Source organism: Chiroxiphia lanceolata, chromosome 3 (assembly GCF_009829145.1).
Source record: "Chiroxiphia lanceolata isolate bChiLan1 chromosome 3, bChiLan1.pri, whole genome shotgun sequence".
Classification (NCBI taxonomy): Eukaryota; Metazoa; Chordata; class Aves; order Passeriformes; family Pipridae; genus Chiroxiphia; species Chiroxiphia lanceolata.
The window spans coordinates 115,245,239-115,264,122 of record NC_045639.1 but is presented as its reverse complement, the minus strand read 5'-3'; the positions used below and the strand labels follow the sequence as shown (position 1 = coordinate 115,264,122).

Genomic DNA, 18,884 nt, shown 5'->3' with positions numbered 1-18,884 from the left:
AAAGCCTCCAGCAGATGTGATAAAAGAGTCATTCTGTAGTATCTGGACCAGCTTTAACCACTTGGAAGAGGCAAGATGTGTCCATCCATGATTGCTGCCCCTGGATAGCAATCCATGATTGCTAATATTGGACATCTCTTTATGGAGCAGAGGAGATCATCCCGTTGCAAATCCATGTGCTGCTCTATCCACTTGTCTTCTCTCCTACCTCACCCATAGCCTGAAGTGTAAATATTGTCCCTAGTTCTTTCTGCATATTCCTGGATAGAACATCCTGCCTTTCTCTTTCCCTTTGGTTAATAGTTTGACTTTTGGAGCACTTTCAGTCCATGTTAGTTTGTGGAGAAAAACATGAGCAGTAATAGCTAAAGAAAACTCTATTAGGTCATTCCTCCTCAGAACACAGTACCTGTCTCTGAGCTCTCTGAGGATGTTGGCCAAATAATCCTTTTAATAGCTTTTGTGAGTTAAAAGGGTAGGTAACTGTCATAAGGCTAAATGATTGCATAGATTAATTTACTTGTGGCCGAAAGAAATCAATTGTAATTTAAATTTTTGTCTCTGGACTGATGACACCACCAGACTTTCTCCTGAGGAATGTACCACGTGCACTGAAGTCTGTGAGCCTCTGTGGGTCTGGATTAGTGACAGGTTATCCAGAAAAATGGGATTGAATCTCTTTGCCTTTCACAGACATCTCTAATTTGTCTTTTCCTTGTGTCTTACAGAATGGTGAATAACACTGAAGACCCTCAAGAGGCTTTATAACGTCCCATCCCCATGTAAAGTATGCTCAGAACTTTTCCAGTAGTGTAAGTACAAGCTGAAGAAGCCCAGAACAATTAAGATCATTTGATGGTATTTTTTTCTGTTAATTTGTCTAAAAAGAGCAGAGAAATGGTTACAATGATTATGAGCAATTGGCTGGAGAGTTCCACTCCTTTGGTGGAACATTTAAACCAGGGAATAGTAAAATAACCAGGCATTTAAATCAGGGAATAGTAACTTTTAATTGCTCACTTGGTCTGGCTGATGTATTATTTCTATTTCTACTTTTCTCTCTCTTTCAGAGAGAGAAAATCATGCAGTTCTTTGAAACTTGGCCTTGATCAGAGAAAAATTAGTGTTAAAAGAGAGATCTTCATACATCTACTGAACATACTGGAGAGATACTAAAGGGATACCTGAGCTGGGCAAGAGTTTAGCACCACTCCACACTTGGCAGAAGGGATGAGAACACCATCATAATTCAGTGTTATATGGCAAAGGCAGAAAACCTGGGGCACCTCACCTCACCTTAGAATTGGATGGGCTATTCCAAGCAGTGTCTTGAATCCCAGGTGGAATTGAAGTTGTCCAAATCTCATCCTTGAAGCCTGTCAATTTTTTTATTTTTTAAATCACTTCTGTCATAAATCTTCAGTGTAATTGGTCTCCATGCTGTTTCTTCAGTAAGTAAGCAAATGGATTCAACTGTTGAAGCTGAAAGGCTGAAAGGAAAGGCTTGACCTGTCCCTGTGCTGTCCCTCAGCTCCCACTGGCCAGTTCTGGTTTGCTGTTCCCAATATCCCTCTTGTTGGCACGACCAAATGCTTGTCCCCAGCAATCAGATTCCTGAGATACTTTGACCTCTTGGCTTTGGATTGTTCCTTCTGTCAGACTGAGCTGAGAAGAGAAACCAGGTGTGCAGAATAGGTGGGAAGGGACTGTACTGCTGTGAATGCAGCCAGATTTTACCAGATGGATTATTTGAAGGATGAAGATTTATCCTTGTCATAGTGCAAGTGGCAGTGCAGTCACAGGCTTCTGTAGAGGGAGGCACAGCAAAAATAAGACTGTCAGGGATTTTTTGTTGGAAACCAAACTCCAATGGATTTCAAAAAGACTTCTTGATACAGCCCTTAATTAGTTATTTTCTGTTGCTGGTGGCTTTAGTCTTCTGTTCAAAACTAGTGGTTTCCTGCTTTGTTGCCAGTCCCTTGAGCTGGAAATGTGTTGGACTTCAGTATTAAAATCACCACTTGAAATTGTAAAGATCTAGTTCACAGCAGGAGAGGAGTCAAGAGGTAAGGCCACGTTGCCCTGTGCATCCTCATTGTTCTGGTAATCCAGAGTTTGCAGAGGGATCTCAGATCACTTTGTGTGAGCACAGGGACAGTCTGACAGCTTTGACTTTCTGTCAGGCTTTCACCATAAATTTCCAAAGTGGGAATTGCATGGTGTGAGTTTGCTGTGCTTTGATTTCAGTCCTGTTCTGCCCCTGTGCAGTTTTCTGCCCTGTTCATCAGCTGCCACTTCCCAGCAGAGCAGCAGCAGCAGCTTTTATTTATTCCAGTGTATGTGCAGTTAATAATGCAGTGGAAGTAGAGGTGAACAATTTTTGACTGAGGGGAAACCAGGATGAACCTATTTGGAGGGGATTAGAGAGTATTAAATTAGAGCAAATGGGCCAAGATGACCCATTAAGGTATAAAATTTCCAGATTAGACCATAGATATCTTTAAAAAAAGGGTAAGTGGGATCGAGAAGGGGAAAGAAGAAAATGGAGCCTTAAAAAAAATTTAAAAGTTTGAACTTAAGTTCTGAATAAGGTAAAGATTGAACAGTTAAAACTACTGGTAAGGGAGGAGTTTGGTTATCCCTACACACAGAACAGCCAAGTAGGAACCTGGCTGCAGTTACCATTTCTCCTGCCTGATTTTTGTCCACAGCTGGATGGGAGTCAGTACTTGAGAGGAGTTTGGGGCATAGTGTGAGCACAGAACTCTTGATTTTGGTCTCACAAGAATTTGTCATTTATCTGAAACTAAGCCCTGTAGCCAACGCAAGTTTCTCTCTCTCGGGTTCTCCATAAATGTAATGGGAGTAATTTTTTGTGCTTCGTGGGCTCATGGCAGTAGTGATTAATTAATATGTGTTAGGAGTGAGCTATGACCATCAGGATGTTTTGCATCCCTCAAAATATGAGTTCTGAGGGAACCAGGCAGTTGCAACGTCGTCACCTGAAGTTTACCTGAATTATCAGGCTGGTGCTTGTGAATCTTAATTGCCAGCAATGACAGGGCTGTCTGGGGAGTGAATAAAAGCCTTCAGAGTGGGAAGAGAATCAGAGTGAGTAATGCAGATGGAAAAGGACTGGGTTGAAGCCTTGTCATCATTTAGGGAAAACAACAGAAGGAGAAAAAACGAGGATGTGGATGCTCCCAAGCCAGCACATGCTGAAGGGCAGGCACTGGAGTTACAGTGGCTTAGAAAATAAAATCACAGGTTGAGCTGTAACTGTCCAGTGCCCTTGAAATGTGGCACAAACCACGTTAATTAAACTTGGGAGAAAGAGGACTCAGCTCATTTTCTCTTTTTGTCTTGCTTGAAAATAGTATCCTGTAAATAGTTGATGGCTGTAGGAATATTCAGTTGGCTTTTTAAGCTTCCTTAGCTGAAACAATGCCCTGCCTGAGCCTGTGGTTTTACTTTAGGAAAAAACAGATGAGTTAATTCATGATTTCACAGCCACTCTGAAAGAGTCCTTAAAAAAAAAAATCTTGTTGAATGGAAAAATTTCTTCCCCAAAATTTCTTCCAGTGATGGATTCCCCTCCCTGGAGGGATTTAAAAGCCCTGTGGATGTGGCAGTTGGGGAGGTGGGTCAGTGGTGGGGCCTTGTCAGTGTAGGATGTAGATGGGTCTTCTCTATATCATGCAAGAGGAAATTTCCCTAGTTCAGGTCTGGACTACACAAAAAATTGTTGCTTTAAGAGCATTAATTAGGACATTTGTTTCTTTCTGAAACACTTTTAACTAAAATAAAACTCTAATATGGAGGCAGCTGTGGCCAAAAGCCCATGGTTTTGCCATTATGATTTATATTCTTCAAGGAGACACTGTTATCTATTCCTGAGTTGTTCTCCAAGTGGAGTCTCTGTCCTCATTAAGGCTGTGCCAGTGAAACTACACTTGCAAACTGTTTTTCTAGTGGAAAATTATTTGCTTTGTAGTTAAGCACAAAATCAGGAGTAGGTGAGGTTCAGCTGTTTGCTGGGTTTCCATTTTAGTTTTCTGAAACAACAAATTTCTCTTTTAAGGAAGTGTTTTGGTTGTTCCTGCTGGGGATGGATCCTGAGGGAGAATGAAGGGGCCTGAAATACTTCAGGATATCTCTTTTCCTTCCTGTGTGGAAGAGGTGGTGGAAATCCTGGTGATGGCCTTGCTTGAAACTTGTCCTACACCTTGTCGTGTCTGGTGCTGTAGATGGACCCTGTAGGATGGCTTTGAAAAAACACTCAGAGTTTGGCCAGACACTGGCTCTGCCTTCTTGCAGAATTCCTGTGTGACTTTGAACAAGTCATTTGGACTTGTTTGAAGTCCAGCCCCTCTCTGGGAGCTCTTGGTCACAAAAATTAGTGTAGTTTTACTTCTCTGCCTCACAGGGATCTTCTGCAGAAAGATGTGTTTTAAGTATTTAGATACTCCAGAGTTAATGGAGAAGAGTTTGGAGATGCTGTCTGGATTTTAGAAAAGGATTGGTCAAGTTTTGAAGTGAAGTGAAGGAGGCAGAACACAGCACTACGCCTGTGATCTTGACAGCTGAAAATATGTGACTTATCAAACAGTCCTGGAATGGTTTGGGTGGGAAGGGACCTTAAAGCTCATCTCATTCCATCCCCTGCCATGGGCAGGGACACCTTGCACTAGACCAGGTTGCTCCAAAACTCATCCAGCCTGGCCTGGAACACTTCCAGGAGTGGGGCCAGTCTGGTGTTTAGGTCAGGCCCACATTTCAGTTTTATTGTCCTTGACTCTTTGTGTTTTTTCATGTGGGTTAAAGGCAGTATTTCAGTGTGTTGGTGAGATTTGCTGTAATTCAAGCACACAAGTCCTGCCCTGATTCTGTTACAGAGCTGATATATCCAGAGTTTAGTCTTTGGCTCCCGAATCCAAGAGCTCCTCCTTGCTCTTGGCACAGGTTTGGGCTTTGGGCCCTGGTTCAGCACTCAGCCGCCACCACAGCTTTTCTCTCTGTTTGTTAGTCCTTCTGATCCCTCAATCTGCCCTTGAATCCAGCCTCAGAGTTTGAATTCCTGCCTTGTTGCTGTAGAATTGCAACAATAGCAGGAAACCCAGATTTTGGAAGTGGGGAAGGTTAGGGTTAGACAGATAAGGTGTCAGTGTGAATCAGTCTGTGCCTTGAGTAGAATTCAGAAGTGTCTGGCTGCAAGCCCTGTGCTTAGTCAGAGGTCAGTCCCTTTTGTAAGACTTGGATTATGATGATAATTGGCATTTATATTGTATTTTTGCCTTGTAAGATCAATCTCAAGTTCTCTCTCCCTTTCCCAAAGATGTAGAGCAGAGCGAGTTACTCACCCGAGCAGAATCAGCAGCAGAACCGCTGGGGTTTTCTCACTGTCAGTAAAAAAACCTTATCAGCAGAGAATTTCAGAGACTGGGGTGGGGAAGAACAGCTTGTGTAGAAGTGGTGACTGTGGGTTTGGGGCTCTTTAACCGGCTGAGGATCTCAGAGCCTCCTGAAGGAATGATATGTTGATATTCCGCTCCCAGCTCTGCCTCCCCTAATTTGTGGAGCGGGGAGTGTTTGATTACGCCGGATTTATTTTCAGAAGTTTCAGGCTGCTCTTATTAATTGTCCCTGTTCTGCTGGAAAGCGAGTGGCAGAGCTCTGCATTCCCCAGCCGGTGTTTTGCATTCCTAAACAGACCCTGTGACGCTGAACCTCCACGGATCAGCTTGGAGCCTGATTTCCCTCCTCGCTGCAGCGCGAGGCTTTCATTTCCCTGGGATGAGAGCAGTCATTACAGGGATTACATTTTGTTTGTGAATCAGGGTGAATGGGAGTAGAGTCCTTTTGGAAAATCAGAGCCCAGAGATGCCACTGCAGGAGATGATTATGGGAACGTATGGATAAGTCTGTGTGTTCACTGACATGATGAGCACTTCAGGCCTGAGGTTTTTTCCTCTCTTGAAAGCTGGTACAACTCCACTGAAAACACTGGAGTTGCAGCTGATGAGTGTAAGTGATGAGTCAGATCCTTAATCTTTTGTTGCTCCCCAGAATTCGTGGCATCACCTCCTGTTTTAAGGGCAGCTTCGCTTAATGTGGTGCAAAGGTGTAAAGCTTTGGGCTTTCCTGAAATATTTGTGTTGGCTGTGAATCACAGAATGGTTTGGGTTGAGGAGACCTCAAAGATCATCTCATTCCAACCCCTCTGCCATGTCAGGGTGAATGGGAGTAGAGCCCTTTTGGAAAATCAGAGCCCAGAGATGCCACTGCCGGAGATGATTATGGGAACGTATGGATAAGTCTGTGTGTTCATTGACATGATGAGCACTTCAGGCCTGAGGTTTTTTCCTCTCTTGAAAGCTGGTACAACTCCACTGAAAACACTGGAGTTGCAGCTGATGGGTGTAAGTGGTGAGTCAGATCCTTAATCCTTTGTTGCTCCCCAGAATTCATGGCATCAAGTCCTGTTTTAAGGGCAGCTTCGCTTAATATGGTGCAAAGGTTTGGGCTTTCCTGAAATATTTGTGTTGGCTGTGAATCATAAAATCACAGAATGGTTTGGGTTGAGGAGACCTTAAAGATCATCTCATTCCTACCCCTCTACCATGACAGGGATGCCACTCACTGGATCAGGTTGCTCCAAGCCCCATCTAACCTGACCTTGAAGACTTCCAGGGATGGGGCAGCCACAGCTTCTCTGGGCAACCTGTGCCAGGGTCTCACCACCCTCTGAATTAAAGGAGATTCACTTCTTCAGTAAGAACAGAAAAGGCTAAAGCTTGAATTTCAGAAGGCCAGGTAGTGTTATGACCCTAAATGTCCCAGTTGTCTTCCAGCAGTGCCTTAGGGCTGCACTGGAAGGGTCACAGTCTTTGACTCTGAACGTGTGTGTAGCATTTATTTTGTGATACATGTCAGCAGCTCTGTTTGTGCAACAGCTGGAGCTCAATTAAGGTCATTGTCCTGAGCATCTTGTAAGAACCAGCTGCATCCTTTGGGATGGGTAAAGCTGGGTGAGACATAAGGCCAGGTTGAATGGGGCCCTGAGCAACCTGACCTAGTAAGTGGCATCCCTGGGGCTGGAACGAGATGATCTTCAAGGTCCCTTCCGACCCAAATCATTCTGAGATCCTGTGTAGAAAAGGAAGGAGCACTGAATGAAACTTTGCTTGGGTCCTTGGATCTTGTAAATATGTTTGGAGAGAGAAACAAGCTTGCATAACATAAAGCATGGTTTAAAAATCAACAGAATGGGCAGCTGGAGGTGAAGTTTCTTTGCAGTCCCTGGTTATGATCAGAAGCTTCTGGAGCGGTGCTCCCTGTGGTGAATTAGGTGGTTGGATGTCAGACTGGTTGATTAGCAAGTTATATTGCTTTGGGAATAGCAATGCCATCCTTAATACCCATTTTTGCCTGCTGCTTGGATCAGACCTCACAGAGAAGGGGTCCTGCCCTGTGCCATATATCAGAGAAGGGTAGAAGTTGGCATCTCTCCCCGTCCTCTTTGCCCCAGTTGATGGGACTTTATCAGAATCATTCTTAAACCAATTACCAGACTTAGGATCCTGTTCTGAATGCTTTGGCTCTTGCCCACATCCATATTATGCAGATTATATCAAACACAGGTCTTATATCAAAAAGCACAACTGGTTTTGTAAGTCTTGAGCTTTGCTTATTAGATAAAGCAGTGAATTTTAATGGAAGTTGGAGAAGGACCTCTGCAGAAGAGCATCTCCTCAGTGATGCTGGAGTAGTTCCTACTCATCTACAGCGAGTAGAAGAGTGGAAAAAGTGATTTCTTGTGATCATTAAAGAGTCCAGAGCCATTTTCTCAAGTGTTAGAGGTGTTAAGGCTGGTGTCTGGCCTTATTCCCAAACGGGTAATTGAATTGCTTTGAACTTCTGCAAGTTCAATTGGACATGGACTTAGCTCGTAGCTGTTTTTATGGGATTATTCTGCTGTGTTCCATCATCTAGAAAGTTAAGTGCTGGGTAAATGATTCCTGTGTCTGCGTGGGCTGGGGCTGTGAGAGCAGGTGAGAAACCCTTGATGTGTTTGTCCTTACTTTTCTCTGAGAGATGCAGGAAAATAAGGGAAGAGAAAACGTCTGTGTCTGGCCATGTGCCCCCGCTCGAGATCAGGACTGTCAGAGCAGGGGAGCCCCATATCTAAAGGGTGAAATTAATAAAAAAAGAGGGTGAAATTCATTAAAAAAATTGGGTAAATGAATCTTGGTGGGATGACAAGGAAAAGCAAAGCTGTTGAGAGCCCCTAAACAGCCTCCACTCCTTGATGTCCCTTTAGAAGTGAAGGAGTGAAGCTGCATCTGGTTGAGACCTGCTGGATATTTTCTATCTGTGGATTTGGGAGGGCTAATAAATTCTTTTTTTATTTAGCCTCTTATACTTCTCCCTTCAATCTGATGTTCAGGTACCTCATGTTCCTTCTGGATGAGCCATGAAAGATAAGCATGAAGGTTTAATGTTTTGGAAGTAGCAAGAGGCAGTGAGTGGGATTGGACCCATTTTCCCATCTTCCTTGGGGCATGACTGCCAACTTAATGTAAGGAATGTAAATAAGTTTGATATTTTCAGCTACCTTTTTTTTTGCCTTTTTTTTTTCTGTCAGAACCTAAAAACCCCTTCATTTTAAGGGCAGGATTCATTTGTTAAAAAATCAGTCACTTGAATTTCGAGCTGAATCAGTCTTTTGCAGGGGTCTTACTTGCAGAATTTCAGAGAGGAAAAAAACCCACATGGCCATTCTCCGGTGGCTGGTTCTGTTTTCCAGGTATCTCCCCAAGGAAGTTTGACAGCCCATGGTGAAAATTTTGCTGTCTGATCAGCAGATAAAGCATGTGATTATACACGGAGATCTGCTGGTGTAGAGGATATTCTGCTCCACCAGCAGCAGAGTCTGCCTGCAGCAAAGCTGTTGGTCCATGGTCTGTGTTCTCAGGGAAAGTATTTGCCATCTTTATTTTCTCCTGCACCCCCCAGTCGTTCTGCTTGTCTCTGTTTTGTTTTAATCCTTGTTACTTTTGCAGTTGATTGTATTTCACAAGCAAAAAGAGGGGCAAACAAATTGAATTATAGGCAGCCAGAGGAGCGCAGGAGGATAAGAGGCTCTTCCAGCAGTGTGGGGGGGATGAAGTGGTGGAGAATATCCACTCATTAATGAAATTGTGATGATTCTAAAACGTCTGATTTACTTAACTACTTTGTAAATTGATCTTTAAACAGGGTAAGTTTATTAAAATATTTCAAAAAGAGAAAGTAACTGAAGCCCTGCTGGAGTAACAGTCTGAAAAAGTGTTGCTGTAGTTACTCATTAAAAAGTCGTAGATAGTTGGCAATGTTGGAACATGTTCAGTAATTCCACGTTTTGCAATATTTGTTTGGGGTTTTTTAATGGAAAATTCCAAGTTCCTGCAGTTGTTTTAAATGCATAAAAGCCACTCCAGGTGTTTTAAATACATAAAAGCATTATTTCTAGATCTCATGGTTGGGTATAAAAGCTTGTGAAAATGGGAATTGGAGTCTCAAATCAGGTAGAGCAATAAAAAGTGTGTCTAATGCAATATATGCTGAGTATGTAAATATAAGCAAGGCAGTTTGGACATCTGTATATGACATTAGTGAGATCAGCAGGGACATACTCTGATTTTGGTGTTCTTATCTTTTTAGCATTGAGAAATTTCCCAGAAGTTCCCTAAAGGGGTTGGAGGGCTGGAAGAATGCTTTGCATGGACAGACAGACAGATCACTGATGTTGGTTCAGGGTTGTTGTTTTTTTTTCAAATTTTCCAATAATTGTGTTAAACACAGGATAAGGACCTGACTTTGACAGTGAGTTGGTTGCTCTTAGATGACTTTCTGAACAGGATTCTGAGACACAAGTTAGAAATCACTGAATATCTTATTTTTAGGGCACAGGGTGGCCTTGTCCAGCAGCCTTTGTATGCCTGTGAATTGAAATTCCTGCACATGCACATCCCTGCTGCATCAAAGTGGGACAAATTGAGGCCAGAGCACTTTCCCCCATCCAGCCACGTGCGACAGAAGGTCACCCAGTGCTCATGCATCTGAGAACACTGCAGTTCATTAGCTGTAATTCACTAAAGGATACTTGGGATTCACTAAATGATTATGTGTAATTGTAATTCACTAAAGGAGATTAATTTGGCCTGGGAACCCAGATCCAGAAGCTGAGCCCTGGCACTTTTCAGACAAATTAGGAATCACACCCAGATTTCAAAGGGAATCACTGGCCATGGCCACCAACTGCTGCAGGAGGGTGGGGAGGCCCTGGCACAGCTTTCCCAGAGAAGCTGTGGCTGCCTCTGGATCCCTGGAAGTGTCCAAGGCCAGACTGGACAGGGCTTGGAGCAACCTGGGATAGTGGAAAGTGTCCCTGCCCATGGCAGGGGCTGGAACTGGATGATCTTTAAGGTCCCTTCAACCCAAACCATTCTTTAATTCCATAATTGTGTGAAATAAGTTCTGTGTTGCTGGACATTTTTGAACCATCTGGAAGGTCTTGTTTCTGTCAGATGTGAGTTTTTTGGTTCATAGGGCTAGAAGGACAAAAGTTCTGGGTTTCTACATCTGTGACAAATGGCAGATTAAACTGAATAATACATGTTTTAGTATTAAACCTTGAGGAGTCTGTGAAGTAGGAATTTTGAGTAGAGGTAATTCTGGATGGAGGCTCTGGCTCATTAAATTCTCCAGTTCAGCCAAGTACTTGAACACATGAAACTTGATGTTGGCAGATAAATGATTCAGGAAATGGTGACATTAGAAATACAGGTGAGAAATAACCAAACCAGGTTTATCTCTAAGGAAAGGCGAGTTGGCATATCCAGTGAAAACCACCTCAAGGCCAGATGTTTAAAGAAATTTTTTTTGTTTGAAAATGGGCTGTCACAGGGCCTTGCGGGCTGTGATGAGTCAGTAAGTCAGTGTGACACTTCTCCCAAAGCTTGGAGGAAAAGATTGAGCAGCCCTGCCTCCCCCAGAGGCCAAAGCTAGAACACAGAACACAGTGTCTGCTTCCAAATGCTCCTTGTCAAGCTGGGAACGCCTGAGTCTGAGATGCCCCTTCCAAATTGTAATTGTTACAATTCCAGTCAGTTGCTGGTCCATTCCTGCACTGCCTGCCCTGCCCTTCTTGAGCTGAATAATTTGGGTACTTGTCTTCTCAAATTTAAAATGGCCTGGATGGTTCCAGTAATCAGTTGTCCAAAGGACAGCACGTTCCCGTTGGAGCCAAGCACTTATATGGATGTGGTCCGTCTGTCTTCTCAGTCATTTTCTTGGATGGGAGTCATCCCCTTGCCGTGTCCTCCTGCTTCCTTCTCCCTTGGATGGGAGTCATCCCCTTGCCTTGTCCTCTTGCTTCCTTCTCCCATGAATGGGAGTCATCCCCTGCCTTGTCCTCCTGCTTCCTTCTCCCATGAAACAATGAAAGGGGTTCAGTAGTCGATGGATGAGGCCAAAGATGAGACCATCTCCTCATTTCCCTATTTACCGGGCTGCAAAAGGCATTTTTGTGGATTTGTGCATCCTGGGTGTGTAGGACCACGTCTGTACAGTTACACTCCAACTCCAGCTCTACTTAGCAAGCCAGTTCTCAGTGTTCTTCAGCCTGTATTACAGATCTCTAATCATCCTGTGTCTCCTGTTGGGAACTTCTTTGTGCCAGTACAAAAATGGACATGAGGAGTCATCTTCAAAATCCGTGGACAGGAATAGGCAGCCCTGTCCCTGGAAGGTCCCACAGCCATCATCCCTCTCTTGGTTTTCATGGGGTTCTTGGAATCCTTATTTGACTTTCTGAGTGCTCATAGGGATGGTACATTAGCTCTGTCACATCTCCTGGAGTTTGAGTGATCTCCTCACCCAGCTCTCCTGCAGGAATGGTAATAAACCCTTGACTCATAAGAAGATTCACGAGAAGGATGGAAAATGCTTGTTCTCCTTGCCAAGTTCTGTCTGCCCTCCATCTGCCATCCCTTCTTCTCAAGATCTAGAGCTCTGAAGGAGGTGATCTTGTTGTTTGTGTGCCAGTTGGATCTGCTGTGAGGAGACTTAGGAAAGAAAAGAGATTGAGGGAGCATATTGTGATTTTTTTCTTTTTGGTTCCATGTCTGGGCTTTGCAGCAAATCCATGTTCATTGTTCTGGCACCTTGGGAAGTTTAGGAGTTAAAAATGCTTTTGATGAGCCACCAGGATGATTGAGTTACATGAGAGGGCTGCCTTTGGAGGGGAAAAGGCTGAAGACTTATTTCTTTAAATGAAAGCTCAGGAGTAATTGGATGTGCTGCACTTTCCTTGTCAGGGCAGGCGATCCGTGACAGCGTTCCAGGTTCAAAAGTTCCCAACTTCAGAAATCCACCTTCAGAAACGGGACTTCAGTCAAATCAACTTAGGTCCTACAGGCCACTAGAATTTCCGTTAGGTGTGTTTTTATCTTCTTTTCTTTTTTTTTTTTTCCCAAGGTTGCAGCAAAAGTTAGGGCAACTTGAACTCTTTGTAGTTAGGATTTGAAAGAGTCGAGACTGATAAATCTCACGTCACAGCCGGTTAAAACTTTCGCAGAAAAACTCAACCGCTGGCCTTGACCGAACAGTTTTGGAATGTGGGATTTTTGCCTGGTGGGTAAATGGGGGCAAAATTTTGTGTGAAATCAAGTTGCAGCCTTAATAACTGAGCAACCACTGTCTCTGTAGCAGCAGTTTGTCCAAAGCAAAAGGGTACGAACTGCAGGTGTAGGGAATTCCAGGAGAAGAGGGAAATGCTGTTGGAGCACTGCAAAGAAAATAAGCCCTTTGTGAGCCTGGCATTTTTGGGAGATTGCCTGCTGAGGTGGTTTGGAGGTGCACTTTTGTGCTGCCAGTTCTGTCGTGTGTGTGTCTTAAAGTCTTGGACCAGGATTGATCTTTGAGGTGCGTAAAGTACTTCCCGCGTGCCACAGTTGACCTGTTTTCCCTCGTTTTCAGCCTGCTGGAAACCATGTCTCACTACACGGACGAGCCAAGATTTACCATAGAGCAGATAGACCTTCTGCAGCGCCTGAGACGCACGGGAATGACCAGGCATGAGATCCTCCACGCTCTGGAAACCTTGGATCGCCTCGACCAAGAGCATAGCGACAAATTCGGGAGAAGGTCTGGCTACGGGGGCGGTTCCTACGGCAACAGCACCAACAACGTGCCGGCCTCCTCCTCCACGGCCACAGCCTCCACGCAGACCCAGCACTGTGGGATGTCCCCCTCGCCCAGCAACAGTTACGACACCTCCCCGCAGCCTTGCACTACTAATCAGAACGGGAGGGAGAGTAACGACAGGTTGTCCGCCTTCAACGGGAAGATGTCGCCCACCCGGTACCCCCTGGCCAACAGCCTGGCCCAGAGGTCCTACAGCTTCGAGGCCTCCGAGGAGGACCTGGACATCGACGACAAGGTGGAGGAGCTGATGAGGTTAGTGGAGGTCTTGTCACTTGGATCTCTAGCAGGGAGACTTAGGAGAGAAAAGAAGTTAAGGGCTCTAACAGGGAGACTTAGGAGAGAAAAGAAGTTAAGGGCTCTAACAGGGAGACTTAGGAGAGAAAAGAAGTTAAGGGAGCGTATCGGGATTTTTTTTCAGTTCCGTTTCTGGGCTTTGCAGCAAATCCGTGTTCCTTGTTCTGGCACCTTGGGAAGTTCGGGAGTTAAAAATGCTTTTGATGAGCCACCAGGAAGTTTGGAAGGGCAGAGTGAGAAGTGCCTCAGAGGAGATGTGTGTGTTGGAGGAGCGCTGTGGTAGCCATAGAGGGTGGGAAAACACTGGCCCAGGTTGCCCAGAGAGGTGGTGGATGCCCCATCGCTCCAAACATTCAAGGTCGGGTTGCTCTGAACTCTCAGCAACCTGATCTAACTGAAGATATCTCTGTTTATTGCAGGCCTTTAAAGGTCTCTTCCAAAGCCTAAACCATTCCATGGGGATTCAGTGATTATCAGGAGAGCAGGAGCTGCTTCAGAACTGTTCCCTGCCAGTTCCCCAAGGGTCACTATCCCAGAACCTCTCACCTGCCTCTCAGCCTTGTGCAGGCAGCTCCTGGCCCTGTGGGTATCCCACAGTCTTGCTATTGAATATTTTTACCCATGCTGTGCCAAAAGGTGGGATTGCACTAATTTTCCACCCTGCTTTTATTCAGAAGAATTCTTACTGAATGTCAACTCCCGTGACTCCTCCTCTACTGCTTCATACCCCTTGTAATTCCTTCCATATAGAGGGAGAGTAGGGAATCCTGCTTGGATTGGTCAGTGCTTTCCAGTGGGATCTGCAGAGGATGGATGTTTCCTGTTTGTAATTTGTGGCAGGGATTTGCAGAGGCTGCAGGGTGGTGTAGGGAAATGCAAACAGTAAAGAAGAACAGAAGTTTTCAGTGAGAGCCAGTTGTTGGGTTTTTTCCCCAGCCTGACCTTCCTTTACTTCTGGCAGCTTCTTTTTCAGGCAGAGATGCAAGGAGGGGATTATACTCCTGAGGATGAAAGTCGGAGTCAGTGGGCTTCGAGAGCACAAAAAAAAATAAGAGGAAAGGCCAAATGTCTCAAAACAATTTTGGTTATAATGTTGGACTGTCTTTTCCCCCCACCCCGAAATTACAACATTCACAAAGTACCTGTGTGAGAACTGGGGTTTGTAAGCTCCAGGATGGGAATATGTTTGGAGATTCAGGGTAAAGGTGTGGCTTTTGAGGGAGAGGATTAGAGATGAGCAGTGAGAAAAGCTGATCACCCTCATTCCCTGCTGGATGATGGAAGGTGGGTGCAGCAAAGAGCCAGGTTCCCATGACTGAGGTTTAATCATCCCACTGAGTTTTGGGTTCCTATGCAATAAGTCTCAGGTAATGCTTTTAGTGCTTATTTAAACTGAAATTACGTTTATTTGCAGGCATATGGAAGATGAGTGTTGGGTACAGAAATAAAAATGAACCCACAACATGACATTTATTTTGCATTTAGATTTGCAAGCTCGAGTCTGCCTTGAATGCTGCTGTGAGGGGAGAAGGGAAATGACCAAATAATAAAGCTTAATAAAGGCTGGTTTTAATTGTCTGCCCTTTTCAGGAAGGGAGAGAGGAAGAGAAAGGCAAAATATGTGTTTAATGCAATTGAAATTTGCTGTATATCACAGTCCCTGTGCAACCCCCAATTTATTTGCTTTTTAGCACAGTTTTAGCCCCTTCTGAGCTACCTGTGCAAACCTTGTAAAAATCATACAAATACCTCAGTTCATTCAGTGCAAAATCAGGACTAAAGTAGAGGATTAAGGGGGTTCAGTGAGGGGACAGAGGTTGCAAAATTTCTTTTCCTTCAGATCTTTTCCTTGAAAGGCTGGAGGGGAGGTTGGTGTGTGCAAATTCGTTTGAGTAACTAACCATGCAGCCCCTGCTATCCTTTATTTTTTATTTTTTGTGCCTCATTTTTATGGCTGAGGTTTTTATGCTGGTGTGAGAGATTTATTCATCCCTGTGTAATGAAACTTTGTACATTCCATATGGCAGTGCTGCACCTAATATGAATTATATGGGACATGAGTCATCCATTCTCCTGCTCCTGTACTCGGATCAAACGTGACACTTGTTAAAAGAAGTGTCCATTGCTGAGGCACTTGGACTGTTTGGATGCCAGCCTTCCCTACTCCTGATCCCCTAAATAAAGGAAATAAAGCCATTTTCCACCTTCACGGTGCACTTTGGCCTGTCCCTCTTTTTGTGTGTCCTGTTGTTGTTTTGTTTTGGTAGGAGGGACAGCAGTGTGATAAAGGAGGAAATCAAAGCCTTCCTGGCCAACCGGAGAATCTCCCAAGCAGTTGTTGCACAGGTAACAGGTAAGAGCTCGGCAGGGGGGGGGGTCCTTTCTGAATTTTGGGAAGCTGTGTCTAAACTGCCTCTCAGAGCACGGTGCAGATGTTGGAATATCACTTGGCTTTCTGCATTGCAGTGCAGATCTGTCAGCTTAGTCATGATAATGTATGCCTTTGATTTAAGACCCATTGTCCTGCACATCATGGAACTTCCCCAGTGAATCACTTTTTCCTTTTTTTTTTCCCATTTTTTTTCCCTGTGGCTTGTGTTTGGAGATTTTATTTTACAGCATTAAAATAAGCCCGAAGTTCTTATCTTAAAATGAAAACGGTTTTCCTTAATTCTTAAATTGTTTGTTGAGTGCAGCTAATAGATGCCTATCTGCATCTCTGTGTATGGAGAGGGAGAGAGATAATGTGCATTTATATTCTAAAAAGTATATGAATAGTCAGGAGATGCAGCTGTAACTGGTATCACTGCAGCCAGGAGTCGGATTATGAGAGTTGGAAGTTTTCTCCATCACTTGCCTTTGAATCACAGTTAAAATGAGATCTGAGTTTGAGGGGTGACCACACCAGCTTTGATTTTACACAGAAGGAGGAGTAATTGTGTTTGTGCCCCCTATCCTGAGCCTTCTCTCTTTCACATCCAGGATGAGTGAACACACTGCAGTGATATCCCACCTTCCCTGGGTGTGTTCCCAGAGCTTTACACAAAGAGTGACAGAGTTCTGCTGCTCCTCCATGGGGTGGGGGTGTTATTAGTTCTCCTTTACAGGCTCACACTGCTTATCCAGAACACTGTGGCTGGTGGCATCTTCAGAATCAGTTTGGTTGGAAAAACCCTCTGAGACCATCAAGTCCAACCATACTCCCAGCACTGCCAAGGCCACCACATGTCCCCAAGTGCCACATCCACGCGGCTTTTAAATCCCTCCAGGGATGGGGACTCCCCCAGTGCCCTGGGCAGCTTCTTTTCCATGAAGGAATTGTTCCCAGTATCCAACCTAAACATGCTTTGGTGCACCTTGGAGCTGTTTCTTCTCGTCCTGTCCCTTGTTCCCTGGGAGCAGAGCCTGACACCCCCCTGGCTCCCCCCTCCTGTCTGGGAGTTCAGAGAGAGAGAAGGTCCCCCCTGAGCATCCTTTTCTCCAGGCTGAGCCCCTCCAACTCCCTCAGCCACTCTTGTTGCTCCAGCCCCTTCCCCAAGCTCTCTTCCCTTCCCTGGACTTGCTCAAGCCCCTCAATGTCTCAGGAGGAAAACTTGATAAAATCCCAAAGCTCAATCCCATGTTACATGTATAAGCCTTAGTAATTTTTTAACCCAAGCTTGGATGAAGATCTTGAAATAGATAATTTTTAAGGTTCCTTGGTGACTGGAAATGCCAAATCAGCAGGAGGGAAGTTGTTCTCTTATATTTCCAGTATTTGAAATGTCATAAGAACCCATCTGTCTGGGAGCTCTGGATTTGCAGACAGTTGAGGTGGGCAGGCAGGAACAAGTGCTGGAGCCACAGAGCTTGGAATTCCTTCCATGTCTCCAACTCTTCTCTGTGATCTTGGGCAAAATTCCTTGTCCTTCTCTGGTTTCAATTTCATTTGGAAAATCATGAGATTAACATTTTGTGTAAATGTAAGGGATGTTTTCAGCCTTATCAAATGTTAGCACTAGTATTTCAATAATTAAACTATAAGTCAAGTTGCTTAAATTGTACCTGAACTCGGTAATTTTGGTAGTTAGTGGGTCACTCTCCTGCTTTTGTGCATTCCCTGCCTGAGTATAGTCCTGGAATAACCCACCTCTGAATTAAGCTCTGTACAGCACCCTTTGTGTCTGCCAGCAAGTCAGACCATCTTCCCCTGCAGGAGGAGTAATGCACAGAGGGAAAAACTGCAGGAAAGGAGTCTTTCCAAAGCAAGCCAATATTTCTTTTGGTCAGTGGGGCCACTGAATCAGAATCACCACACCAAAACTAATGTATTTATGAAAGGAATGGATGTAATTATAATTAACTAAGTGGGCACATGTCTCTGATACCCCTGGGTCAGGCTGTAGGAAAGTCAAGCCCAGTCTCTTCAGAGCTGATGGTTTTTCTCCTCCCATCCTGAGCTGTCTCTCTTGGATTTCAGTTGGCATGAGGTTGGCATGTGGCCTTTGGGAGCTCAGATCGTTTCCTCCCGTGAATAAACGACTCCATCCACTTCAGATGTGGCTGACTAAATTTCACACCCATCCCACTCAACTCAAGGGGAATCCAGGATGAGCTCCCACAGTGATCAGAGAAATATTGGAAGATGTCACTGGAGAGAAGGAGGAGTGAACTAGTGGCACTGTGTTATTATCTTGTTGTCAGGCCAAATCAATGGGAAACCATGTAGATCTTTGCAGCTGATCTGTGTCATCCTCTGTGGGAAGGTTCCAGGAGCTGATTGATTTTAGATATAACCCGCAGCCCTGTGTAAGCAGATGTGTAGTACTTGCATGCCACCATCAAGTACCTAGTTATGGCTTATCTGAAAGAAATAGTGAATCTCAGAGATGTTTGAAAGGACCAGATTAAAGAGCATGCTCAGCACTACCAGGGAGAAACATCAGCTTCCTCTCAAAAGCACAGGGTGGTGAGGAGGGACTAAAATAGCTCAGGACAGAGATCCAGAGCAGAGAGCACGTGTCCCAGGGCTCTCACTTCCAGAGTTTTTTAGGCCTGATGAGTGCTGGTTGACTTGTGTGTTCTTCAGATGTCTCCAGCATCCAAGAGGCTCCCGAGGAATGCCTGGAAAACTGCTTTTGGTTCATTAAAATAACAGTTTGTGTAGACAGAGGCAATGCTTTGCAGAATATATGATCCCAAATGGCATCATCTCAGTATTTACAGCCTTAGTCTTACTGGTAAAGGTGTTCTGTAAATAGTTACTTATACAAGAGGAAAATGAATAAATTAGCTTTTAGGCTAATTCTGGTCTAGGAAGAGGCAAGAAAGAGAAGAGAAATGTATGGCTGGCTCTGAACTCT

At 44.5% G+C, this 18,884-nt stretch overlaps 1 protein-coding gene across 12 annotated transcripts in view; it reads left to right on the top strand.

Moving 5' to 3' along the window:
* Positions 1-18,884, top strand: part of HMBOX1 (homeobox containing 1) — a 107,428-nt gene that overhangs the window by 47,174 nt on the left and 41,370 nt on the right. For all 12 annotated transcript variants that reach the window (XM_032681785.1, XM_032681782.1, XM_032681778.1 and 9 more), the window contains exons 2-4: positions 729-812; positions 13,021-13,500; positions 15,810-15,895. In XM_032681785.1, coding sequence (XP_032537676.1) covers positions 790-812; positions 13,021-13,500; positions 15,810-15,895 — 589 coding nt within the window. In that variant the 5' untranslated portion in view covers positions 729-789. The remainder of the gene's footprint in view (positions 1-728; positions 813-13,020; positions 13,501-15,809; positions 15,896-18,884) is intronic.